This window comes from Tachypleus tridentatus, chromosome 1 (genome assembly GCF_004210375.1).
Source record: "Tachypleus tridentatus isolate NWPU-2018 chromosome 1, ASM421037v1, whole genome shotgun sequence".
Taxonomy (NCBI): Eukaryota; Metazoa; Arthropoda; class Merostomata; order Xiphosura; family Limulidae; genus Tachypleus; species Tachypleus tridentatus.
Genome location: NC_134825.1, coordinates 87,791,809 through 87,819,586, shown reverse-complemented (window position 1 = coordinate 87,819,586; position 27,778 = coordinate 87,791,809). Strand labels below are relative to the sequence as shown.

Here is a 27,778-nt window from a genome sequence, read left to right as displayed (position 1 = left end):
TGTAGAATAGCTATTGGTGTGATAAACTGTACACAGCAAGTCAACTGTGTCTAAAACTCTGCCACCAGGAACAGAGGTAGGATGAGGATCATACCAATGATAAGTCAACTTCAGTCCATTACTCATCTGCAGGGAACCAACATTCTAGCAGGGGTAAGAAATAGGATCATACCATCAACTCAAGTCCAGCCAACTAGAGGTAGAATTATCATCACAAAATAGGAAACACAGCACGTGTGCTCATGTGGAAATACAGATATATCCCTCTCCAATCCAAACATACTGAAACCACCCCAAATGCAGTTCCATCCCTTCTATAAGGACATTTAGGGTATAGCAGGAGGAGGAAAAAGAGCAACAACCAAGTGCATTTGAGACAGACTGAGTAAGAGCAGGAACACCTTGAACACATGTGAGAACTATGTTGATTGGTTCAGTTCTAAATCCAAAACTCTACCACTGAGAACCAACATCCATGTGGAACAAGGTTGAAGGATCTCAACTGCACTACATGTGTGTGATGATGTTGATTGGTTCAGCTCTAAATCCAAGACTCAATGCACTACACGTGTGAAGATGATACTGATTGGTTTAGCTTTAAATCCAAAGCTGAACCACAGTAGAATAATGGATCCCAATCATATCTACACCAGCAGAAAACCATCACCCTACTCTCAATTGAATGGATGCTTTTTCCTTTTCTTTTATGTTTATTTCACATTCAGGAGGAGACTTAGAACTAAAAAATGTTAAGGACTCTTGTACTTCACAGGAAAAAATGAGGGGATGCAACGGAAAGACTAGAGGAAGATTCATACTAGAGACAGTGCTATGGCTGACTACTAAACCCTAAATTGAGAAGCAGACAAAACCAAAAGAATGGCACCACTCACCAAAGAGTGGGAACCAAATTAAAACATGGGACAGACCCCTGGAAAAAAAAAACTTACCGAATTATAATCCCACAAATGTTTGAAGAATGGCAACAAGCAAAAGATGATAACCCAACAAAGACAAAACAGCAACATGATGCAGAAAGTGATCAATAACAGTATGAGTATTGGTCCATATGCCCATTTGAAGAATTTCCTCCTAGGAACAACATAGATGTGATGCCAAGGAAAAAGTGAGATATCTAATTTGATGGTAAAACACCAGGAATAACTGATGAGAAGAAGAATACAAGGAAGAATAAGCTAACTGAATTAAAAGCCAAACCAAACAGGTAAGGGAGAAAGGACAAAGATTATGAACAGATGGAAATTATTATGACAGAGGAAACTGTGGATGCAATACAACTATGAAGGGCACAAAAGAGACATAGAAATGTATCCAGATCATACCAGGAATACAGATGGAAAATTTAAAAAGGCAAATCATCAAGGAAATAACCTCCCTAGTCTTGGAAAAACAGGAGAAATGACATGTTGATAGTAAAGAAATTCAAACAATGACATTAACAGGCCAAAACAATGATGAAAAAACCTTGTAAGGTTAAATGAAACAAGGAGCAAGAAGAAAAAGGTTAAGACAGAAGTAAAATAAGGTAATGAAGTATTACACTAACCTCCCAATCAGGAACAGATGCACACCATAAGAACTACAAAAGAAACATATCAGGAGAGACAAGGTGAACCAAATACTTTAAGGTACCAGAAAAAACAAAATCTATGGACTAAGGCTGTCTGTAACTGTAATCAATGAGACCAAAAACCTCTGATCAAATAATCAAGTGAGGAAATACACGATAATAGGAACAGTAGGATGAACAGGAAAGAACCCCCAGCCCAAACACAAATGGAGCAAACATTCTATTTACACTGATAAACCTCCATGGAAGATGGTTGAAAAAATTATGTCAACAAAAAAGCTACTCACCAAGAACTGGTAAAAAACAGTCTTGAAGATAAAGAGCAGAAGTTTTAGGAACAGTCAACAGTGGAACATACTGGATATGAAACAGTGCAAAAAAGGTCAAAATGAACAACCAGAAGGAGCAGATTCAGAGTGGATGATAAGAATCACTGTGAAGGAGTCAGATAGGAGGATAAACACAAAAGAATTTGTCCAATCTTGACTAAATACATTAACAGCCAGAAAAGTGGATGAGGTACCAGAGACTAAAACTGATGTAACTTGGTACTGGGGATAGTGGTAAATTCATCAAGATGTGAGATACCCACTTGAGTGTACAACCACTAAAAAACCTGAGGATCTAAAGACCACTCCATCAGATAAATTTGGTTAGACAGAGAAAAACAGTCCAAAACCAGGTTGGAAGCACCTGGAATATGACACACAAGGAAATGAATACCTTGCATACAGGCCCAAAAGAGGAAACTCAATGTTCAAAAGCAAAGGGAATGAGAACAGGTACTTCCTTGATGACTGAGATACATCACGACCATTAAATTGTCTATATGGATCATAACCAGACAACTGTTGGCAAGAGGAAGAAAATCATTGAAACTTACAGGATATTGATATGATATGACTCTTCTGCAATAAAACAAAGACCTGAAGCAACTTCCAGCTGTGAAATGAAAATCTGACACATAAATCCAAAATTGAGAAACCACCCAATCATGGAGAAAATAATTGAGACACTGACCTTGATTATTCATGTACCTGGAGGAAAAGTCCATCTGAGAGTGAGAAATTATGAAGCAATTGAGTCATGACAGATCTACTGTAATCTACCAGTCTCATATTTTTTTTTGAAAACCACAGACAGCCTGGAATAAAACCCTGAAGAAGAGTAAACTACAGGTCCAATGGCATATTGAAAAAGAAGACCTTTTACAACCTCATACAGGTGCTTACATTTGGAAGGATCCTAACAGCAATGGAAAGGAAATCAGACAATCGAAGAGAGATGAGGAAATGACTGGCAAGTCCCTCTGATAAAATCTCACCATAAATGACCAAAATGGAATAAATGAGCCAACACAAGATTAGAACCCACAGGCTAGTCATTAATACCAATGACATGTTGATACGTCTTAAAAAGTGGCATGACACTTAACATAAAAAAACAATAAGAAAAACCCCCTGTGGAAAGAACAACTAAACGTTGGCAAAGAGTAGAATGAAGAAAAGATATAGGGGATAATTGAGGCTTCTCGAGATAAACAATCAACAACAAGGAAAGAGTCGACTAGTGTCTCACAGATTCCACCCAAAATTCCAAAGATATGAAAAACAAAGTTGGAAAAGAACTGCATATCTCCCCAAAATATCGAACAACAGAGGTAACTGAAACAAACAAGTCCTCCAAGAAATCTTCAGGATTACCTCAAAGAGAGAGTGGATGAAGGACAAATACCACAGGATAGACATGAGGGTAAAACAAAGTAGATAAAATTGTGAAAACTGAGAAAAGGACAACCAGAACTTGCTTTCAGACAGGTAAAATGAATTTGAAGTGTTCTAATCCGGGAACACAAAATTGACCTGACAGTATGTTAAACAAAACTAGTCTACATCCCACAGAGGACAAGACATGCTAAGGCCATCACGTAACTGAGATACAAAATATTTGGCATGAATCACAATATCAAGATAGGGTAGAAATACAAATACCAAAAGGAAGAAGTGTCATGTAACAAGGAAAATTATAGAAAATTGAAAAGAGATAAAACAGAACATATCTGTAAAAACATGTCCATAAAAACTGTATTGGACCTAACATAACCCACAGGAGTAACTGCAAGAAACTTTGCAAATTCAAGTGAAGGAAAAAGGCTGTCAAAAACCACACACTATTTTCCCAATAGGTTTGACTTATTCAGGAGTAAGTTGGACAACATTAAAAGAAGGTTGGTTCAAATAATGTTCACTTTTTCAATGATTAATTGCTGATAATTACAACCTCTGATGTTGTAACATTTATTTTGGAATTCATAATGTAAACCAAATACAACTGTGTTAGTAAAGAAAGACAAACCTGGCAACTTAATTTCAGTAACTGGAAATTATAAGTTGTAAACTACAAATAAATGCTACAAAAATTGAAATTCACTTTGAGAGACCACTAGTGAAAATATCTTAACACAAGCACTACAAAACAAAAAATGACAGTTCAGTAAGATAACACAGAGGGAGTCACAAAGTCATTTTATGTGTGTATGAGAGAGAGAGAGAGAGAGAGACATCTACTGATGAAGATTTGTTGCATGATAATTATGCACATTGAAAGTGTATATATGAATAAAAAGCTTGTTAGCATTAGATATTGTAATTTAGTGTTTGACACATAACTTACTACTATTTATTTTCACTGACAAGTTCCTAGACTTCCTATTATCAATTACACCTTTTGAGTCAAAAATAGTCAAGGACTGAAGCATAATAATAAATGGAGTATGATTAGGGTTACCAAATTTATAGTGAAAAATTGAGACATTTTATCCAGTAAGAGTGGTTCTAACATTTCTGAAACAGTTTGTTACAGTTTAAATCATAACAACAAATCTTTTACTATATGTAATTTTAGGAACAAGGAAGTTATAAAGGGATTAAGCATTTTCACTCTTACCATTTTAAATCTGCATACATGCAATGTGTTAACAGCTTATCTAGTTTCAAAAAATAATAACTAGAAAAAAAATGTACAATAACTTGAACATTCTCAAAAAATAATGCTTCTCTGATTTCTTTTTAACTGCAGGGTAGGTCTTCAAATCTCAATTCCTGTGGCTGCACAATGAAAGGTTAACATATGAAAAGTACTTGAAGAATCACTTGACAAATGGCAGGTGATTCTCCAAGTAAAAGTTAAAGGACATATAATAATAACAAAGTGTACATATCAAACTAACATTAAGGTACAGAGAAACTAGCATAGTTTGATATTTTTACTGTTTCTACTCAGAACAAAAATACATCCAAAACTGGAATGTTTTATAAGTGTAGGTGTGACCAGTTTCAAAACAGTTTTGCTAAAAAAAAAAAAAGAATTTATTTGTATATTTTGTATGTTAATCAGAGAAAAGTGAGCATATCTTGGGGAGTGTTTCTTTACTACGAGAAATGAGGAGAATACTCATGCTCGGAAGTTATAAGACAAATTGCTCCAGAGATAGTGCAACAGATGAACAACGTTCCCTACTTTGAAATGTAGTGACCCCAGTTATTCAGTCTAGAGGTATATATGAAATCCCCTTACACTTTACTCATGACAGTCCACAATTGAAGGTTCAACAATAAATTCTTTTTGTGCTATTATTGTGTATCACCCGAAAAGCACGAGGTGGTTTTACGAACACTCCATTATATCCAGAGCTTGTTGTTATCACAAAAATGTGACATTAGTAAGCTGGTAGCTAGTGCAGAGTTTGAAATAAGAATACAATTACACAATGGAATCAAAATGAAAATTAATAGAAATAAACACAAAAGGAAGTACTCACCTCTTTTACAAATGAGCTGGAGCACAAAGAATAGCCATAGGGAGGAAGGCTAAAACCTTCTGAATAGGTAAATGTTAAATCCTGTAAATAATGATATAAATGTATGAAGTACAGTCCACATATCAACCTCAAAAATCTCTTCAAGAGTGCCACATAACTGCCAGAGGCATCAAGAAAATGGAAAATTTGATAAGACCCAAAAAAGTCTGTTAACAAAAATGAAAGTCCAGAGTACACAATACTCACCAAAGAATGAAACAGTTTTGTCAAAGTGAAGGAAAATAAGTCATGTGACACCACAGAATCCCAGTGGATAAACAAGTGGAGAAGTAAATCCCAAAACCATTCAGTGCACACAACAAAACATGAAGAACCCTAACTGGACATAAAATATGATTTTAGAGCTAAGTATTCATCTAAATGGTTGGATGGTTTGGTGTTTTATAGTGCAAAGCAACTAGGCAGTCTGCATCAAACATCTGGTAAAAAGATAAAATTAAAATTATTCAAATTCATAAAAGGAAATTAAGGTAAAACAAGGGAAAGTTTAATTTTTCAATTAAAAACATAAATAGCATTAAATCCAATTTTTACATCTAGACTATAGCAGTAAGGAAAAAACTACAATAATACAAGTTGTAAAGGACTTTCTTTAGCATAACCTTAATTATAACTCACGAGGAAGACTAACAGATAAGTTCAAAAACCACTGTTAGTCACTTGAAGTTGGCCTTTCCAGTCCTGGTTTTGAGTTATTTGACATAATGGCCATTTTCTAATTTCAAATCGAACTAGATGGACTTTGATTCTTAAAAGGGAATCACATTAAAAAAAGGTCGCATCTATAATTTTAAAAACTTAAATAGCATTAAAAAGATTAATGTCCTTTAAAAAACTAAAAACATTTCCAACATGGACAGTATCTTCATCGCCAATAGCGCTCTCTAACATTATGGATAAACCTTGGGACAAAACATGTTTAAAATGGTGCTATCGTTGAGAGTCGTACCAACAGCAAGACAGTAAAATGTGGATCATTGTGACATGAGTGTTACACAGACAACACATTCATGCGTCAGTCACAGATAAAAGAAAATAATGAGTTACAAAACTGTGATCAATGCATAGTCTGGTTAGAACAACCTCCTCTTTCCAATCCTTAATAGTACCAGAGCAGACAGATTTAGCTGCAGTGTCAGCGAGCCTGTTCCCACAAATACCAATGTGGCCTGGTATCCAGGAAAAATGGAGTGAAGTAGATGTTAAAGAGAAATGAGCCATTCGGTTTTGAATACTGACAAGAACAGGGCCAGTAGAGAACTGAGTCAGTATAAATAGTGCAATTTCAGTAATGCTTAGCTTCTATGTGATCCACAGCAAGAGAAATGGAGTACAATTCTTGATTGATTGATTGATTTAGTGTTTTATGGCACAAAGCAGCGAGGCTATCTGTGCCAGACATTCAGTAAAAATGTAAAAAAAATAAATAAATAAATGTAGTAATAGACATAAATGGAAATTAAGGTAAAACAAAAAAGTATAAAACCAATGTTGACACCTAGTCTACAATGTTAAGATAGAAGGCAGAGTATAAGAAGTTGTAAGGTATTTACTCTAGCAAAAAGGTAATGATCATAACCCACTAGGAAGACTAACAAGTAAGTTCAAGAACCACCGTCAATCACCTGAAGTTGGCCTTTCCAGTCCTGGTTCCAGGTTATGTGTCATAGCAGCTATTATCAAAATCTAAAAGAATAAAAGTTTTAAAAGACACTCCGCAAAATCGTAATAATGAGTAGCCAAATGTCCAGTAAAAAGATAAAAGTCAAGTAAATGGAGTAAAATTTGTAAAAGTAATTGAAGATAAATGCAAAATGGCAATTAAAACAGAAAATGGTGTAAAAACCAATGGTGATATCCAGTCTTCAAAGTTGTAAAATATTTACTCTAGCAAAATGGTAATGATCATAACCCGCCAGGAAGACTAACAGGTAAGTATAAAAACCACCGTCAGTCACCTGAAGTTGGTCTTTCCAGTCCTGGTTCCGGGTTATGAGTCAATATGTCCAGTACTAAAAAGTAAAGTAGCAAAAGTGTGAAATGATATGCAGCAAAAGTACAATAACAACTCGCCAGGACGACTAACAAGTAGTTCAAACGGATAGTTCAAACAGTAGCGTTAGTCACCTGAAGTTGGCCTTTCCAGTCCTGGTGTCGAGTTATTTAATGTTCTGGCCATTGTCCAATGTCAAATTGAATGAGAGAGATTAAACCTGTAAAAAAGGAACCACAATTAAAAAGGTGTAATGAATAAATATGCAACACTTAAATGAGATTAAAAAGATTAATGGCCATTAAAAAATTAAAAACATTATCAAGGTGGGCAGAGTCACCATCACCAATAACTCTGTCCAATGTTACAGACTGACCCTGGGAAAAAATATGTTTAAAATATTGCCGTTGTTGAGAATTGTAACGATGGCAAGAAAGTAAAACGTGGCTGATAGTGATTTGAGTGTTACACAAACTACACATTGGTACATCAGTTCCAGATAAAAGAAAATGATGAGTTAAAAAACTGTGACCAATGCATAGCCTAGGGAGAACAATTTCCTCCTTCCGAACTTTACGGAAGCTAGATGGCCAAAGTCCAATTTTGGGTTTGATTTGAAAAAGTTTGTTGTCACGTTGCTCACTCCAAGTGAACTGCCAGCTGGCACTGAGCCGAGCCTTGAAGACAACACCATAGTCCATGTACGGAATAGGCATAGGAGTGATGGTGCTGAAGCAGACATATTTAGCTGCCATGTCTGCAAGCTCGTTCCCGCGAATACCAACATGGCCTGGTATTCAGAAAAACTGGATTGAAGTAGCTGCTAATGAGAAATGGGCCAGTCGGTTTCAAATATCAGCGAGAATAGGATGTGAGCTATCGTGTAGCGATTCCAAGGCAAGTATAGAACTAAGCGAATCAGTATAAATAGTGCAGTTGGAGTACTGCTCAGCTGCAATATGATCCAGGGCAAGAGATATGGCATACAGTTCAGCAGTGAACACAGAAGCTGTAGAAGGGATTCTGCGTGCAACTACTGACCCACAGCAGAACCCACTGAATTACCTGATTGGAACCATCTGTATAAATGGGAACTGAATGATTGTTTGAAAGATATTCATTGAATAAAAGGCGATACTTCCAATCTGGAGTATCTGCCTTTTTTAGGTGACTGAAAGAAAGGTCACATTTGAGGGCTGTAATAAGCCATGGTGGGATGGGCCGACCTGTGGAATCTGCAATGTTATCCTAGGACAGACCCAATTCATCCAATTGCGCCCGGATGTAAAGGCCAAACGGAGCAATGACAGATCGTCTGTTCTGAAAAAGTACTGCCCACCGAGGAAGGAAAACACATTTCCAGGTGGGATGCTTTGGTAAGGAATGAAGTTTCAAAGTATATTGCAAAGATAGTTGCAAACGGTGAAGGTTTAGAGAAGGTTCATGAGATTCAATGTATATACTTTGAACTGGAGAGGTACGGAAAGACCCAGTGCAGAGTCGAAGTCCTTGGTGATGAATGGGGTCAAGCATCTTTAAGGCCAAGGATCTGGCAGAGCCATAGACCATTGATCCATAATTGAGTTTCGATCTAATAAGAGCACGATATACCTTTAACATTGAACAGCGATCTGCCCCCAACTGGTAGAAGAGAGAACACGGAGGATGTTCAGTGCTCTTGTGCATTTGACCCGAAGCTGCTTTAAGTGTGGTATAAAGGTCAGTTTAAGATCAAAGATAAGCCCAAAGAACTTGGTCTCCGGGACCACTGGCAGCAAAACTTCACTGATATGAAGTTCAGGGTCAGGGTGAATACCCGTCGACGGCAAAAGTGCATGCATACAGTTTTGGAGAGAGAGAAATTAAAGCCGTTCGCCAGAGTCCACTTCCGTACACAATTGAGGGCAGTTTGTAGTTGCCGCTCAATATATCTCATGTTTGACGACTGACATGAGATGTGAAAGTCGTCGACATACAGCCCATTCGCAACAGTGAGAGGGAGTTGTTCAGTGATGGCATTTATCTTTATACTGAAGAGTGTAACACTCAATACACAGCCTTGAGGGACTCCAAGTTCCTGTACAAAAGAACGGGAAAGTGTCGAACCCACACGAACTTGGAATCTCCTGTCCATTAAAAATTTTTTAATAAACATGGGTAGATGGCCACGTAACCCATATGTATGGAGGTCTTGCAAAACGCCATACCTCCATGTTGTGTCGTAAGCCTTCTTTATGTCAAAGAATATTGATACAAGATGTTGGCGGTTGAGAAAGGCTTCTCTGATAGATGTTTCAAGACGAATTAGGTGGTCTGTGGTGGAGTGCTGTCGACGGAACACACACTGGGTGGGCGAGAGGAGGTTGTTTGATTCAAGGAACCAAACAAGACGAGCATTAACCATCCTTTCTAATGTCTTACAGAAACAGCTCGTCAGAGCAATTGGACAGTAGTTTGAAGGAATCTTGGGATCTTTCCCTGGCTTAGAGAAAGGTAAAATAATAGCCTGGCACCAGGCATCAGGAAAAACATTCTCCTGCCAGATCCGGGTGAAAACAATCAGAAGGACATCAAGAGAAGCAGGAGATAGATGGTGCAGCATGTCATAATGAATATCATCAGGTCCAACAGACGTACTGGCAGACCGATGTAGGGCCATTTGTAGTTCCACCAGGGTAAAGGGACAATTATAGTCAAAGAAACAGTCAGTTCGAAAGGAAAGAGGTGATCGCTCTGCCCGAGTCTTGATGGCCAGGAAGGTGGAGGAACAAGCAGAAGTGCTAGATACCCAGCAAAAGCTTTCACCTAGAGTGTTAGCGATGTTCCAAACATCAGTCACCTCCTGACCATCAGAGAGTAAGATCGAGAGGGGGACAGAATTGTAGTGCCCATTAACCTTTCGAATCCTGTCCCATATGATCTTGGAACTGGTGGTAGAAGATATGCTGGTTGTGAACTTAATCCAAGATTCCTTCTGGCTTTGACGTCTTACCCACCTAGCATGTGCATGGGCCCGTTGGAAAGCAACCCGGTTTGAAAGTGTGGGATATCTACGAAAAGTATCCCAGGCCCGCTTTTGAGCCTTCCGTGCTAAGTGGCAAGCAGGATTCCACCACGGACGAGGATATCGTGGAAAACGTGTCGAGGTTTTAGGAATACACTGAGCAGCTGCATGTGTAATACAGTCAGCTACCGCTGCTACACAGTCGTCTATTGATGGCTGATTTACGATGGCAGGATCAAGTTCTGCGAGAGCAGTGAAAGTGGACCAGTCTGCCTGATCCAGCTTCCACCGGGGTACGCAGGTAGGGTGGCATCGACCACGGCCAGTTTCTCTCAAAAGGATCGGAAAATGATCACTGCCTAGTGGATTACTGTCAACCCTCCATGAAAAATGGGAGAATAATGAAGGGGAGCAAACTGAGAGATCAATAGCGGTAAAGGACTGACTAGGTGCATCAAAGTAAGTAAAAGAACCAGTTTTGAAAAGAGAAAGATTGTGATCAGAGAGCATCCGCTCTAGAAATCGGCCCCTCCCATCAATAATAGCACTTCCCCAGGATTAGAAATGGAGATGGCAACTGTTCAACGAGAGCATCAAGATCTGATTGATCATATGTCTCTCCAGGGGACAGGTACAGAGAACAAACAGTGATGGTATGACCCAAGGAAACACGGATGGCTACAGCCTCCAAGGGTGTGTTGAGTGACAAAGACAGGGTGGGCACGTGTTGATCAACCAACAGCGCCACTCCTCCATGTACTCGACCATCACACAACCAGTCATTTCTGTACAGAGAAAACTGCCGAATGGAGACAGTATCAGCAGTTTTGAGAAATGTTTCTTGTAAAGAAAGACAAACAGGATGGTAGGAAGCAATCAGCGTTTTGATATCATCCAGATTAGAACGTAAACCTCGACAGTTTCATTGTATCAAGGTGGCCATTTTTAAGAACGGGTAGGTGAAGTGGCTGGAGAACCCTTCGGTTTACGACGTCTTTTTTCTTTACTGTCTTTAGTCGGAGAAGGTCTATCAACCTCCATGGATCCTGCTCTGGGTCGGGTGGGCAGGTTTTTGTTATTGGAAGGGGAATCCAGTGACTGAGGATGCAAACGAATAATTGTTTTGTCTCTTGTGGTGGGAGAAAAAGATGTATCAGAAGAAATGCCTGTATTTGAAACTGAAGGACGTGGATCTTGAAGTTTGTTGGAAGGTATGGGAGGAACAGAGATGGGTGTGGAAGTCGATTCATCAACCTTTTTAACCACGGAGGTCAAAAGGCTTTTCATTTGTTTTGTACATTTGCAGTGGAGATGTGCCTCACTGCAGAAACGCCTTGAGTGGAGAGACCAACGAGAATCTCTGACTCAGGAACATTCTTCAAATCCCTTTCAACAATAACTCCTCGTGAAGAATTCAAGGTATATCCCCAATTGCCTTTGAATTCAAGTGGAGTTCACTGTGTTGGGATGTGGATGTTTCAACCAATATGTCACCAGATCAAGTTTCTTTACTGACTTTGGAGAGCCAGCAAGTCCCTCTAGTCCCTTTTGAATAAAAAAAGGGGACATTTGCCCTAAAGGTGTTTCCGAAAGAGAATGTAATATAAGAAAATGAGGTACGTGTGTTACTGATGTTGAAGATTGCTGTTCTGAGTATTCAAGACGTGGTCGCTTATCCATTGACTGTTTTTTTACAATTTTATTTAAATTTTTTGGAGGATCCATAGGAAAAAGAAAAAATTTCACGCACGACAAACACGTGGGTGGATGTTTAGATCCCAGAGAAGGTAACCAGACAGAACAAAACCTTCCCTGTGAGGTCCCCTCACCACATACAGGAATCCACACCGAGGGGCAAAGAGAGGCATGATGAAGTGTAGGAGCCTTAAAGATACCCAGAAGAGGGTATTAAAGTCCCCCAGAATGAAAAAGGGAGATGGCAACTGTTCAATGAGAGCATCAAGTTTGTCGAGTGGTGAAGACAGGGTGAGCACAAGCTGATCAACCAACAGTGCCATCCCTCCATGCACTCATCCATCACACAGCCTGTCATTTCTGTATAAAGAAAACCATCAAAAGGTGACTGTATCGGCAAGTTTAAGAAATGTTTCCTGTAAGGAGAGACAAACAGGATGGTAGGAAGCAACCAGTGTTTTCATGTCATTCAGATTAGAACGTAAACCTCGACAGTTCCATTGTATCAGGGTGGCCATTTTTATTTACGTGTAGGCGAATTGGGCAGAGAACCCTTCTGTTTATGACCACGTCTTTTTTCTTTACTGTCTTTATTCGAAGGAGGTCTATTGACCTCCGTGGATCTTGCCCTTGGTCGATTGGGTAGGTTTTTGCTGTTGGAAGGGGGATTCCAGAGACTGAGGATGTGAATGATTGATTGTTTTGCATCTTGGGGTGGGAGAAGAAGATGTATCCGAGGAAACGTCTGTAGCTGGAACCAAAGGATGTGAATCTTGGGGTTTGGTGGAATGTATATGAGGGACAGAGAGACAGAGAGGTGTTGAAGTTGATTCATCAACTTTTTTAACCATGGAGGTCAAAAGACTTTTCATTTGTTTGGACAATGATTCTTTAAAAGGCACAGAGAGATCTGTCTGCACTCCCACTGTAGCTGTGGAATGAAATGCAGCATTCATCAGAGATGAGGTGGTGGACAGCAATTTTTGAGCCTCAGGATAGGTTATGAATCGTTTTCATACGCACCTCTGTTTCTTCAAGACTTGGTCATTTACCTATAGACTGTTCTTTCACTATTTTATTAAGATTTTTAATTGGAGTATCCATTATAAAGAAAGGGAAATTGTAATGCCCACTGACCCCACCCACCATGGAGCCCTACGAGGGGACGCACTACAATGTCAAACAAGGACACTGCAGCAACGCCAGGGTTTCATGAGCACTATACCCAAACACCAGCATCAGATTTCATGTCCACAGCACCTGTTGAAAACATCCAACACTGGTACTTGGTTGACACTAGCCCAAGTGGACCAGCTTACTGACACAAGGGGGCCACCCCAAAGTCACCTGTCTACAGGAATTCAAAGCCAAAATGGTGTGTTAGGGTTGGACCCCTCAACCACCAGGATCCTCTACTCTCCTTCATGGGTTGCCACACATGGCAAACATGTAGGTGGATGTTTAGATCCCAGAGGAAGTAAACTGAAGAACAGAACCTTCCCTGGGAGGTCGCCTCACCACATACAAGAATCCACACTGAGGGGCAAACTTAACTGATCTTTAACTTATGTCACAACCAGTATTGTTAATATAATTAAAAAAAACAGTAAAAGCCCAAGCATTGACCCTTAAGGCCTGCCAAGTAACAATAAGAATACAGTTTGAGTGAAGTCCATTAGTAATAACCTCTTGCTTTACATTACCTAGAATCAAATCAGGTACTCTTTCCTCAACCCCCACCAATGTGATTTTATTAGGTCATTCTCTGTGTTGCACCTTACCAACTGCTTCTTTAAGATATAAGTACTACAATTCCACCACCATTATACATATTCTAAAGTTAAAATATTATAAAGAAAATAGTTTTCTTTGGTAAACTGACATGGGTATTTTTTATATAAATACATGTACCTATATTATTCTGTATGGCAGTGGCTTCCTTTACAAGATTTTGGGATTTTCCAACTATAGAAATACTACTACTATTACTTTGTCTATAATTTCTGCAGCAAATTTTATTACTTCGCTCCAGTTTAGAAATAAGAGAAACATCAGTAACTCTCCAATCCTCAAAGTATCTGTCGACTGTCTATTGACCTACCAAATATTAAACTTCAAAGAGAGACATATCTAATTTTCAAATTAATTTAAAAAAAAAAACCAGTAAAACCTTGCTTGGTCCTGGGACTTTATTTTTAATCTCACAATATTTCTATTTACCATCACAGTTTTTATGTCAACATAATTCAGGTCAGTTCCAATATTTTCTACAAAATGCTCAGGGTCAGAAATAATGAATATATATTTTCTTGTAAAAACAAAATCTTTAAAAGGTCAGTCCCCTCACAGTTTTTAACAAAGACCTAATTATCAGCATCCCTAAGTGCTAGTTCAATCCCTATTTTTGCACCTTTTTTTTTTGTTTATTGGCTTTAATATATCTAACAATATGTTGTAAAATCGTTACTGTTTGTTGTAGCATTATTACTATCAACTGGCCTTTTCTCATATGGCTCTACATTGTAACTTAACTTTTAAGCCATTTTATATTTCACATTTTCTTCGTTTAACAAAATTCTTAAGATGTCTACTATTCTTTAAATATACCTTTCTACGACTTTAGTATACCACATAGATCTAATGTACCCCATTAGTATTATTACTTATATTAATGGCCTCAAATTTTAAAACTCAAACCAGTCAAAGTCAAATTTGTTTTATCAATTCTGGAAAGACATTTCCTACCTCTAAATCCTCTCAACGTAAAGTGAAACATGTATTAAATAGTTACGATAGGCTTATCTTCTTCGCTAGGAGATGACATTTGAGATGACGTCACAATTTTTCTGACACGAGAGGAATGCATGGATAAAAACTCGTCGATATAAATTTTTCGACACTTTGCACATCGCCAAACTCATCTACTAAGAAGAAAATTTCAAAGAATTTTCAGCCTTTATGAAAAAATTACACTAAAAGAGCTCCTAGTTCGAAAACAAATTAAAAATTCTTTCTACTACAGAGAGAAAAAACCAGTCTTTTTGAAAGATGTTCTAGAAGGTTCATCTTTATGAATTTTGCAAGACAAATGTCAGGACAAGGTATATATAAAATAATATTTCATTTATGTTTTGTTATTTTTTATTTCACGCAAAGCTACACGAGGGCTATCTGTTCTAGTCGTCCCTAATTTTGCAGTGTAAGACTAGAGAGAAGGCAGGTAGTCATCACCACTCACCGCTATCTTTTGGGCTACTCTTTTACTAACAAATAGTAGGGTTGACCGACAAATCATAACGCCCCCCACGGCTGATAGGGCGAGAATGTTTGGTACGGTTGGATTTCGAACCCGCGACCTTCAGCTTACAAGTCGAGTGTCTTAACCTCCTGGCCATGCCGAGCCCTCATTTATGTTCATTTCTACGTATATAACTCGTTTTACTAGGCGGTATGCTGATTCACATATGTTCATCTATGGCATACACACAGAGATTAAGCTTGTGCGTGTGTTTTCTTATAGCAAAGCCACATCGGGCTATCTGCTGAGTCCACCAAGGGGAATCGAACCCCTAATGTTAGCGTTGTAAATCCGTAGATTTAACGCTGTGCCAACGAAGGGCGAAACTGAGCATTTTGGTGGCTCAACTCAAAGCCATTGGTAAAAAGTTTTGGGTCAAGTAATTTTTGTTCTTGTTAATTGGAGACGCCGCTACATACTTAAAAGATTCGGGTCCATGGGTACGGGAATTTTTTATGTCTCAATATGATATCGATCATAGTTTTCAGCTCTGATTTTTCATAACACCAACTGGGGATTTAGTGCACTGTCAAATAGAGTCGGGGCATGGGCCCTCTGTATCACTGCCTAGTGCGCCTCCATTGTTAAGCATAAAGCTACACAACTGGAATCGACATCCGATCTTAGTGTCTATAAGCATTCAGACTTACCTATAAGCCATGAGGAGGATTGGGTAGAGCATAGAGCTATAAATAAAAATCGTGGCAAATATTCCGATTTAACACTTAGCATCTCATGAAGAGATGCAAAGCAATTGAGGGCGCTTAAAAGAGGCCTTCTCTTCGCCCTACTCGTGAAGTTAAATTTAACTGGGCTTGTGATTAATTGCTAAACCGAAAAGATTTAAAGTTAAAGAAATTATGCTACAATTAGGTGGAAAAGGTCCGTTGGTGGTCCGCGAGAGGTTAAATATTGACTCTCAAAATATAAAAAAAAAAACACACAAGAGGATAGGGATCTGTAGATTTAAGAACCTCAGAATATGGTGTGGGGGAAAACGGAAGTACCCCGAGAAAATTCACTTTCACGATCAGGGCGCCGAAACATCTACCCTGACTGTGCGCGGAAGACATAGAGCTATATAAAATATTTTCAGCTCTTACAGGCGAAACTTACTGCTCTTGTTAAGATTTGGTTTGAGTAGTTTATCATACTTCGCAAAGTCCCCCAAAGTGTTCTGTTTTAAAAGTAAATGAAACAAAATTAAGAGTAATATATATTTTTATTTCTTGCTTTTAAAGTTATATATGTCATGCTGTGTTGTGGTCTACAGAGGTATAATTCTTTTATTTATAGTACAAATTCAACGTTAAGCGTAACTTACGTGATGTCATTTTATTGTATACTGACAGGCAAACAACATGCTAGGGTGGAGGTGGTTAAAACAGGTGACCTCTCTAGGCTGTCAAGAGAAATAAAAGTTCCTTGTTTAATGTTGTAGACAACCAGCATCTTAAAATAAGAGGATGCAGTTCAAATAAACTTTTGCTCTGCTTTAATGTCCAACATACGTTACAAAATATGCAGACTCAACCCGAGTTTTTGGTTAATGCTATAAAATTCTATCACTTCACAACTCGCCTTCCTGATGTAGCTTTTTTTTCAAATATTTCTACACATAATATATCGTTTAACATCGATAATGCACATAAACAAGAGATGTTTTGATCTTTAGATTTAAAAATTCATGTTTTTATAAGGTTTTAAAGGACAGTGAACAAAGTGACTTGTCTGAAGGTATACGTTAAAAACATATATTCAAACAGGAGGGAATCCTTAATAATTGTGTCTGTAATTAAATCTCTGTTCGGTCAAGAGAAAAGGTTGTGAGTTAAAGGTTTGTGTACTTGAAAAACTCAAAGCCATTCTATAAGCCATAACAGCTAATAACGTTTTATCAGCCGTGGCGTTAAAAAGAAGATAATTTGTCGGCGCTTAAAAGAAAGGAGTTGAACATCTGTAGTTCTATAATACACAAGTTTAGCCGTATATATGGTAATGGTCAGTGTTGGAGACGATTTCTGCAGGATATATTTCACTGTTATATGCCTCATAATATACAGTAGTAGTAATTAAATGTAGAAGAAATATTTGTTCATTCACCAGTTCATTTTCGGTTACGTGTTATTCTTTCTTTTCAACTTTAGAAATTACAGCTTGAGAAGCTGATAAGTGTACTTAAAAAGACAAAGTAAATATACACTGGTGTGAATGACTATTCATATATATATACTGTATTTAATATTTTACAGGATCAGATCAGAACTGACAACTTTAAGACTTAAATTCAAGTCTCATTAAAGCAAAATAAGCTTTTTTGCCAAATAAGGAGTTAAATTTGTTATTATGCATAGTAGCGGTGCAAAAAATTAATGCATATGTTTGGCTATGGCTAATAAAGTGGCCACTATTTATGAAAATCACTTGAAAATTCACCTATCTACAGAAATACATTTAAAATATTTACTATGTGCGTTAACAATTATATAAAACGCGACATTTGTTTGTTGATATCCAGACACAGATCTTTCTTAATTTATTCTGTAAATAATAAGGTTCTAAAGCTTAATGTTGGTGTTCATTTTCTGATCATCTTTAAAACTCAGTTAAAATATATTTCGATTTCTAACGATTTCGATTTCGAGACAAACTATCAGATTTCTATAGTATTTTTTGAACTATGGGCAATTGTTTAAGTGAGGGTGTACAAGATTGTACACTATGCACAGATGGAATGCTAATTTTCCCTGATTTTAAATTATTTTCAGTTTATTGTAGCATCTTATTATTAATATGTTTGATAATAATTTTAATTTTTCACTTGTTACCTCTAATTTTCTATGTATGCACCTCAAGTAATTACCCTTAATTAATATATCTTTATTATACAGATAAGTACAGCAATTACTGTGAGAAGTCTTGACGGACTGATGTATTTGGACTTTTAATTCCCTCTATAAGGATGTATTAGTAAAGGAAAAAAAAATGGGTATTTCTTGCTTTGGTGGCCCGGCATGGCCAGGTGATTAAGGCACTCGACTCGTAATCCGAGTGTCGCAGGTTCGAATGTCAATCACACCAAACATGCTCGCCCTTTCTGCCGTGGAGACGTTATAATGTGACAGTCAGTCCCACTATTCCTTGGTAAAAGAGTAGCCCAAGAGCTGGGAGTGGGTGGTGATGACTAGTTGCCTTCCCTCTAGTCTTACACTGCAAAATTAATGACGGCTAGCGTAAATAGCCCTCTTGTAGCTTTGTGCGAAATTCAAAACAAACATCTTCCTTTGGTTGCGTACTGTTTAGGTCTTGTGCACCTGACTCTTCTGGGTATTTAAAATTCAACATACCCAAATACCCACAAAGAAGAAGCGAAGCTTACTGTTTCCACGCATACGGGGACTTTTTTCTCTGACCGTAGTGTTCGTGGATTCTCATCTGTCACAAAACACTGGATTTTGTTTATTATGTCTGGGGCACAACTTGTCGTAGATCTATTTTTTAATAGTCCTAGTAAACCTATGTTTTCAAATGTCACCAAGTACAAGAAATATCAGTATTAGAAATTCCCAGTCAAAGTAAATCTGTCAAGATTTTATGTGTATAGCCAGGCTTTCTCAAGTGTCTAATTTGATGTATGTACCTTACATAAACATAAAATAATTTCTAAATAATAGATGGCAGACAGAGCTTTCCAGACATGTATAATAAGCTGAGTTTGTGTTAAGTTTTTCCAGCAACCCAAGGATGTTGTTGTTTGTTTTGAATTAAGCACAAAGCTGCACAATGGGCTATCTGTGCTCTGTCCACCACGGGTATCGGAACCCGCTTTTAAGCGTTGTAAGTTCGCAAACATACCGCTGAGCCACTGGAGGACCAATCCAAGGAAAAAATGTCGTCAGCAGGAAAATTAAATTTCAAAGCAATAACTTATACACAAAAATTGTAAGTATGAATCAAGCCTTTATTGTGATTAATTAGTAAATACTTGTTTTGAAACATTATTAGTTGATTTTCCCATTACTTTTTAACATATACAAATATAAAAAACACATGTTGCTGTAATTATGTGTTCTCCTTCACAGTTGTTTATTTCCAACGCAATTATTACACGTTTTTGAGTAAATAAAAATATTACACTCTAAAATTAATCTAGGAAGTATATAGTTTTATTTGATGATACCCCAAACATAATGTATATATTTTGGATATTCCACATGGAGCGTGTAATAAAATTATTTTTAAGCACGCAATCTCCTTTACACTTATATCTAGTATACGTACTGAAATTATGTCATTTTGTTACATCGTTATACACAACAGCCAAGACATTTGTTGTTATCAGTAACTGAAATGGTTCAAGTAAATTGCATTTATCAATAAAAATCACTGAACATGAAGTTGTACGAACTCCTTTACTTCAGATTTCCTTTAAAGCAAGCAAAGTTCCGCATAAATGTTTTGGTTTCGATTACCTAGGATGGTCAGGTATTAGGTAAACCTCTTCTGTACTGCTGCTTACGGGTGTTTCGAACTTAGATTTTTTAATCTGGTTTGTATAGATGTCTGTTCGTTTCAGACTACTACTTTCCTTTTCAGGTCGTTTATGTTATTGAGTTATGCCTATTTACTAGGTTAAATTTACTGTATGATTGTAGTTTGTGGTGTTGATGGAATGACGAAAAGTTGTATTATCGTAGGGTATAACGTGTTTAATGGCTATTTTGATTATTAATGTGATATTGTTTTCTTGGATTTGAGAGTTTATGTATGCTTTAGAAATTCACAGAGGATGGTTGTTGCTGCTTTTGCGATTTTAGTGATGGTTTCACTTTGTTGTTTGTGTGTTTATATGTTGCGTGTTATTCTTTTGTTTAGGTATTTCGTGAAGTTAGGCGAGTGCTTTTGTTGTGTATGCATGTATTTTAAGTTATCGTTTTGTCATAATTTCTTTTAATTTGGGTGTGGGCAACAAAAGTGCTCTTTGTGTTTTGCCAGTTTCTTTTTTATATATCGTCTGTGCGTGTGTCTTTTCTGTTTGTATTATTTAGTATGTTTGTTATGCATGCTTTTATGTTCTTGTATTTTTGATATCCCATAGATTTCCACGTATTGCTGTTGGCAGTTAGGGCAGAGTGGTTGTGCGTTAACTCTCAGGTAGTGTTATTTCTGTATTCTCTATCACACCCTACATTGCGTGGGAGAACGCAATTGCACGCAGCTGCCACATGTTCGTATCGTTGAGAATTGTAACCAACCCCGGATTAAGGCAATGACTTATCGGGTTGAAGCACAACCCGGCCCTGAATTGGCCCGTTCAAGTTTGATATTTCGTTATTTTATCTGCCGACCTGCTTTTCGTCTCTTCTTGTTTCCCCTTTAGTCGGGGGTTGGCTTCGCCTTCGCTTTGTCATCTGCCACGCCTACCAGATTAGAGTTACACTTAAAATTCCTTTAACCCAAATTATCAAATTATTCAGTCAAACTTTTTTTTTTTTTGTGCGGAGTTGAAGGAGGACTGTTTAGTCTTAGAGCACCCCAAGGGGTTATTTCCTTAGAAATATTAATCTTATTCCTAAACAACTGTCAGAATTGTCTGTTGAAGCCCAGGGCCTCAAGCTATGACTATAATTTGTATTGCACGTGGAGGCTCTGTCACTTCAGCAGTTTTTTGTGGTTCTTTGTTAGGACACCTTGGATAATGATAGAACAATGTGTAATTTGTTTCTGTGCTATATTTAATCGTGTGTTTGTGTATAATGTTTGTGATGTTAATTTTCTTTGTTTCTTGGACGTTACCTGAATGATATCTTCGTTCACCTCTGTTTTCTTGTGAATGTCGTTGTTTAACTTCGTCTGTTTCTTCTTGTGTTTGCATGTAAGTGCGTTCTTCGTGATTTATCACTATGTCCTCGTCATCTATGTGTTTTAGCGATCTAGTGGTTTTGTTTCTCTTTCTTCCTTCTTTTCATTTCATAAATGTTGTCCTTCAAAGAGGAATATACAGAGTACACAATATTTTTCCCGCAAGAAAAGTCCTTGAAAGTGAGATTACATTATAGTACATCTCTTTAACTGTATAACATTCAAGTGATGTGCGTTTTAGGTTTAAAAGACTAATAAATTACAAAGCTCAGCCTGTGAGCGATAATCAGAGGTATATTTATAAAAAAAAACAGATAATTGGGGGCATGATAGATGCGTGTAAGATATCACTATTTCAATTCAAGTCCTTATATATGTTTTGCACGTCTTAGTATAATGCCACATTATAATAAAAGCTTACATTTATGATCTGTGGAAATAGTTTAATACAAAATAACTTTTCTTATTAGCCTGCTGTGGCTGGATTTACTGTAGAAACGTAAAGGAGATTACTTTAATTTCTGTGCCTGTCTTTGCTAATATACAAAAGTGGTATGCATGTCTGTGATGACTTTAATATTCATATTTTTTTAATAGATGGCAAAATTGGCAGCCAAAGTATTATCACAAGAAAAGATGCAAAAAAGGGGAAAACCTTCTTAGAACTTACATTTTTGCCTTTTTCATTCTATGTACAATATGATCTGGTAAAGTACACACGTGGAAAACAGTAGTCATATTCATCGAGGTGGAAAAATATAATAATGTATCCCAAGTGCTAGATTTTTAGCACAATGTTTTTGTTCAGCAGCCAGATTATCAAGAACTGTTTAAATCATACTTAAAGGAGAAGCTTCCTTTTTCAACATTTTCCAGTTGAAAACTGGACAGTTCAGAACACGATCCATATATAGGCTGGGTTTTGTTGGCGATAAATTGGAACAATAAATGGACAGCACACAAATAACTTGTTTCAATATATATATTCAAAACAAGTGAAACGTATGTAGAACAATTCTTTATACTATAGAAAACAGTTTTATTTAAAACTGAATATTTTTTTTTACTGTCAAGAATCCACACAACCTCATTCACTTACTCTTATTCTTAAAGATGATCACAATTTTTACCTCCTTCACGAATTGCGCCACCTATTAAGCATACGTAATAACTATTCGAATTGACAAAACGAATTACTTTTATTTACTTTTATCACAACAGCGTCAATGAAAAATTCACTTATGTTACTTCTAAAACTTAAATAATTATCTCCTTTTCATCAAAGTTCGGACCAGTTCAGTTACTTTAGATCATTAACAAGTCAAATTATTCTCCGTATGTCTGTTGAACTGTAAAACTCACTTTATCATCCGTTAATGTCACCCGCTAGGACAGCGGTAAGTCTACGGATTTACAACGCTAAAATCAGGGGTTTGTTTCCCCTCGGTGGACACAACAGTTAGCTCGATGTAGCTTTGCTGTAAGAACACACACACATCATCATAAAGGTCAATAACTCACACGCCAGTTACCCCCTTTTTTTTTTATCTGACTTGACTTGCGTTCCCGTGGTCGCCTAGCCTACATTTATATTTTGCCTAGTGACACTGTGATGTAACAGTACTCACGTAGCGAGAAAAACTTAGAAGTTTCAAGAAAGATGACGTCAACAATTTATGTAACGTATGACTTGTACGACGTTACAGAGGATGGACAAAAAAGTGACCCCTCCCGACAATGTTAATTTATTGTATCTTTTATTAGATAACAGAAAAATATGTAAAACTATATGTTTTTGAAATGCACTCGACAGATGTGATCAGACCTCGTAATCCTAACACTGGCTTTCGTAAATATCTGAGTTCCTAATGATTTTAAGTTACATTTTCTCATATGAAGTGTTGTTCATCTGCTGCAGTTCTTAGTCTTATTTCAATTAACCTACAAGGTAACCAAACAAGTTTCTCTGCAACTGTGGAGTCGTAAAAAAAAAGAAAACATCACCTTCAACGATTAATATGGATGACTTTATTTCTTTCTGGTCAACCTCAAGCTCATACAATAATAATTCTTTTGTCAAGAAACGTTACTAGAATTACTATACAGCCATTTTTTGTTACAACACCAATCTAATAACACAAAGTACACTACCTTAGCTTTAAATTCCATATATACAAGGTGAAACTGACTTACTATTTATTGCACATAATGGTATAATAATTATTCTGAATCCTCTACTATTAAAAAAAAACATGGTAATTAATATTAAATAAAAATTGTAAAGAAATATTTTTATAACTGTTTCTTTGGTTCCGGATATTCGCGCAAAGCTACTCAATGACAATTATTCTAGCTGTTTTTAATTTTGAACTGGTAAGACTTAAAGGAAAGGCAGCTAGTAAAAGCTTCCACTTGGGGTACACTCTAATTCAATAAGAGGATTTGATCACCACTTTTATAATACATCTATGGCACCAAAGTTCGAAGTGTGATTTTGTGACAAATGCGAGTCATTAACACTCGAATCAATATTCCTGTACACCAAACACAGTATCAGTCCCGGTACTTCATAGTGTAATAAAGGCCTCAAGACACAAATTGTAGCCATAACACAAAATAGTTATAAATAAAACTATTTAAAATATTATAGTTAAGCAACAGATTATTGTACTCTTATTCTTAAAGATGATCACAATTTTTACCTCCTTCACGAATTGCGCCACCTATTAAGCATACGTAATAACTATATTAAGTATTTTTAGTTGACACTTGTAAAATACGTCTCCAAAATTTCAATACAGTTTTTAATTTTAGAGACATCAAATTAATGCAGTACTGCACAAATTAGAATTATACACGAATTTCGTTTGATAGATGGCACTAGATATTTATTTTTAATTTTCAGCCTTGAAACATAAAAAAAATCAAAGTTCTGAACCAAAACATTAACAATATAATTTGTGGTTTAAAATTAGTGTACAAAGTATTGCAGTTTTGTTTTTTCTGCACTATATTGTGCAGAAAGAAATTAACAATAAATATTTAAGAGCTGGATGACAAGGTACTATTAAATATCACTTATATACGACATTTAACTGTACCTTACGTATCTATAGAAATTCGTCACGTTTTCTAATACATCCCTTCGAGAGTAAATGTAAAGTCGTAATTACTGCACAAATAAAATATTGGGTATATTTGTAAATATAGCATAAATGATGAAAAATAACGTAAAATTTTCAATAATAATGTAAAAAATTAAAAGTTTTTAATAAAGTTAAGAAATATGGCATAACAATAGCTTGAAGGTTTTTATCAATTTGTATATAATGTTTCTTCCAAGTGAAAATCACTGAAATAAATAATAAATTGTCAATATTACACCCAGTATGAGCTTCACAAACAAGTATAAAGAACACGTTTACTTTTAAATAATGAAAAACAAAATAATATTTGACTTTCATAACCATTTTGTCTCACTATGCTCTTAATGTTTAAATAAGTTTGAATATAACTATGAGGAAGAGAAAAAAAAGCAATATAAAAATAAACAACTGTTACATAGGGTATCTCCAACAGTTGAGTATACACATGTACATGGTCTGAACTACAGCAAAAAAACAACAACAAAAAACTCATCTATTGAACTAAACGTTTTTTACAACTTGAATATCTAGACAATCTTTTATAACAATCTCCACTACTTCCTCTTTTCTCCAGCCAAACAAACTCAAGGTAGAGGTAATAATCAATACATCACTTATATAATACTGTTGTCAATGGGGGTTCTACACAAGAACATCTATTTCTTACCACAGAAAATTATAATCATAAACAAGCAAAAATGGACAACAATCGATCTGAACATCAATAATAATAAATATCATATACTGGACATTACAGACAGATATAACTTACTCTGCACACTGAAACGAACTCTTCATGACATAATGTTTAGGGGAGGGGGGAGAAAATATCACATCAACTTCATTAAAATTATAATCATCCACATATTTTACTCACCAGTTATTTTTGCTCTGTACTTCAATATATAATACACAAAACACAGAACAAAAATTAAAAACATTCTACAATAAAGAATCTTCTTATATTTCTCAAATCTCCTACATTGTGATCAAGAGACCTAGCTATGTTTGAAGTGTGGAGAAAAACGTTTTTAACTTAAGCTTGAAAACAAGCTTTGGATAAATCCTTTCCAACATCAATTCAGAATTTTTTTTTAATCAATTAGATTAATATCATTTTAACTTATTTAAACATTACAATAATATTTATATACAAAAAGGACCTTGCTAAACAATATTATCAACAACACATGACAGCAGGTCAACTTGAAGATATTTTCAAGAAATGTTAATGCTATGAGGTAAACCCTTCATTTTAATTAAACAAAAAAACATTAATATATTGTTACTATCACAAGGGCTTACCTTATGTAGAAGTATATCAAGATAACACAGATTAAGTATGAACACACCATAGTTTTTTCTTGAAATCTAATGACCTACCTTCATAGCCAAAAACAGATAAGCACGTGGACTTAATTCAAGAAGTAAATGTGACAGCTACACATGGAAGTAAACTTGAAAAGTGAGCTTTTTCTTGCACACTGAAAACTAGCTATATAACCTGGTTTTTCCAGAATGTTTACTCAATATATTTGAAAGTAATTGACAGTACATTTAGTTCTTTAATTCAACTGGTGTTCTACAAGCAAACTTCTGGACACAATCAAGTAAGTCTTCAACATAAAAACAAAATGCTTGATCATTTAGTATTCAAACTTTGCGAGACCTTTACTCAAGTCCTTCAATATACACTTCATGAATTTTATAGCAATAAACTGTGTGCAAATTAAACCTTCTGTCCATATTAAAGAATAAAATAAATATAAGAAGATACCTGAATCATAATACAAGATACTTCAAGCAATCAACAAAACTGCCAGTCTGTGAAGGTTCATTTGAATCACAGCTTTTGTGCAGCTAAACAGCTGATATGACAAATTACCATTGTGCTTGCACATGAAACAAATATGGAACTAGTACTTCATCTACTCAATCACTGTCATTCTCCTCATTACTGTTACTTTCTTTCCCAGACTCTGGGATGTTTTCAGAAGTTGTGGGCTGGACAGTAGTAGCAGTAGCAGCTGCAGATATATATTCACTTTCTGTTTGAGAAAAGCAAAAACTGATTTCAACTTTGTATTCATGTTTTGACAAATATCTGACATACTTTTCTGGAGGGTTAGGATTAGTGATAGAGACAGATCGTACAGTTGTGTGAGAGACTGTTGTGGCTGGCATAATGAACTCCACATCAACATACTGACTGAATGTGTCTGGAATCTGGTCAAACGATGTGAGGTTGAGCTTCAACAGAAAAAGTTGAGTAGTATATGCTCCTAGTTGAAAATAAAATACATACAAATCACAAGCACAGCTGAAATACTGGAAAAACTTTCATAAATAAGTACATTTGAAATGTTCATTAATTTATTATATTTATACAAACCTATACACATCTTTAAAAATATGATATCAAACACTTTCATTTTTTATGGCTATGCTGATAAATTACTGAAGAAAGTATTTTCTTCTCTGAATGGTAATCTTGAAAACTAAACATTCTGCTTATATACATAAAGCCACTGTTTTCCACAAACTGGCAAAAATGCCAGTATTTTTTTATTAATGAAGATTTTGTAACAATCTGTCACTTTTGTTATTTTGTATTTCCTTTTTTTAGAAAATTTACACATACACAGTTTAAAAAAAAAACATTAACCTCTTGGTGTATAATCTGAGACAATCCTAGAGTGAGCAAGCTAAACAAACACTGTTAGCTCCTAGACAGTCTATAGACAAACTTTACTTTCTGATTCTGCAACATTTAGCCCAGATTTTCCACTAGCTATGTACCACTGCCATCTACTGTTACTTGATATCACTAAGCACTACAAACAGAGCCAGTACACACACACCTTAGAGTTCTTACCTCTTTTTTGCAATTTTGGATTGTGTGTAGTGCCCTGCTTCAAGGACTACCACACCAAATCCCAATTCTAATAACTGTAGCCATTATACAGTTAAATGAATAAAGGTTTTTCTTCTTTAATCTGCATGAACTTGTATACTAAATTATTTCCTGCTTCTAGGAATAGCACTGCTGATTGTTACAGTTTATGTAAGTTTATTTTATTTTTGACATACAAATAAGTGCAGTGAAGACACAAATATAAATTTTTTTAAAAAAACAAGGAAGGGTTCTAGCTGGAAATGGGGTGCAAGATGGTTTTTCTAGGCAGGTTATGCCATTTTTACTTCAAATTTCCAAATCTTTCAGAAAAAGGTCTCTCAAAAAGTGTCTGGATCCATTCTGTATCTGCCTCTGCAGTGAATCCAAGAAAAATAAAAGTGGTTGCTACCTGC

The 27,778-nt window shown here is 36.2% G+C and overlaps 2 protein-coding genes across 11 annotated transcripts in view; both read right to left on the bottom strand.

Annotated features, from left to right (window-relative positions):
- The window catches only part of Tbcc (Tubulin-binding cofactor C), a 52,206-nt gene extending 37,004 nt beyond the window's left edge, over nucleotides 1–15,202 (bottom strand). The window contains exons 1-2 of one of the 6 annotated variants that reach the window (XM_076510083.1): nucleotides 14,909–14,926; nucleotides 7,599–7,684 (exon numbers count right to left, since the gene is read on the bottom strand). The gene's annotated coding sequence lies outside the window, so the exon portion shown is untranslated. Of the gene's footprint in view, nucleotides 1–5,411; nucleotides 5,493–7,598; nucleotides 7,685–14,908 lie in introns of all 6 variants that reach the window. The other 5 variants (XM_076510074.1, XR_013030431.1, XR_013030428.1 and 2 more) reach the window with 5 other exon arrangements.
- Nucleotides 15,203–23,328: 8,126 nt separating this feature from the next.
- Nucleotides 23,329–27,778, bottom strand: part of LOC143255007 (uncharacterized) — a 53,000-nt gene continuing 48,550 nt past the window's right edge. For all 5 annotated transcript variants that reach the window (XM_076510023.1, XM_076509996.1, XM_076510013.1 and 2 more), the window contains exon 9: nucleotides 23,329–26,751. In XM_076510023.1, the coding sequence (XP_076366138.1) occupies nucleotides 26,402–26,751 (350 nt within the window). In that variant the 3' untranslated portion in view covers nucleotides 23,329–26,401. The remainder of the gene's footprint in view (nucleotides 26,752–27,778) is intronic.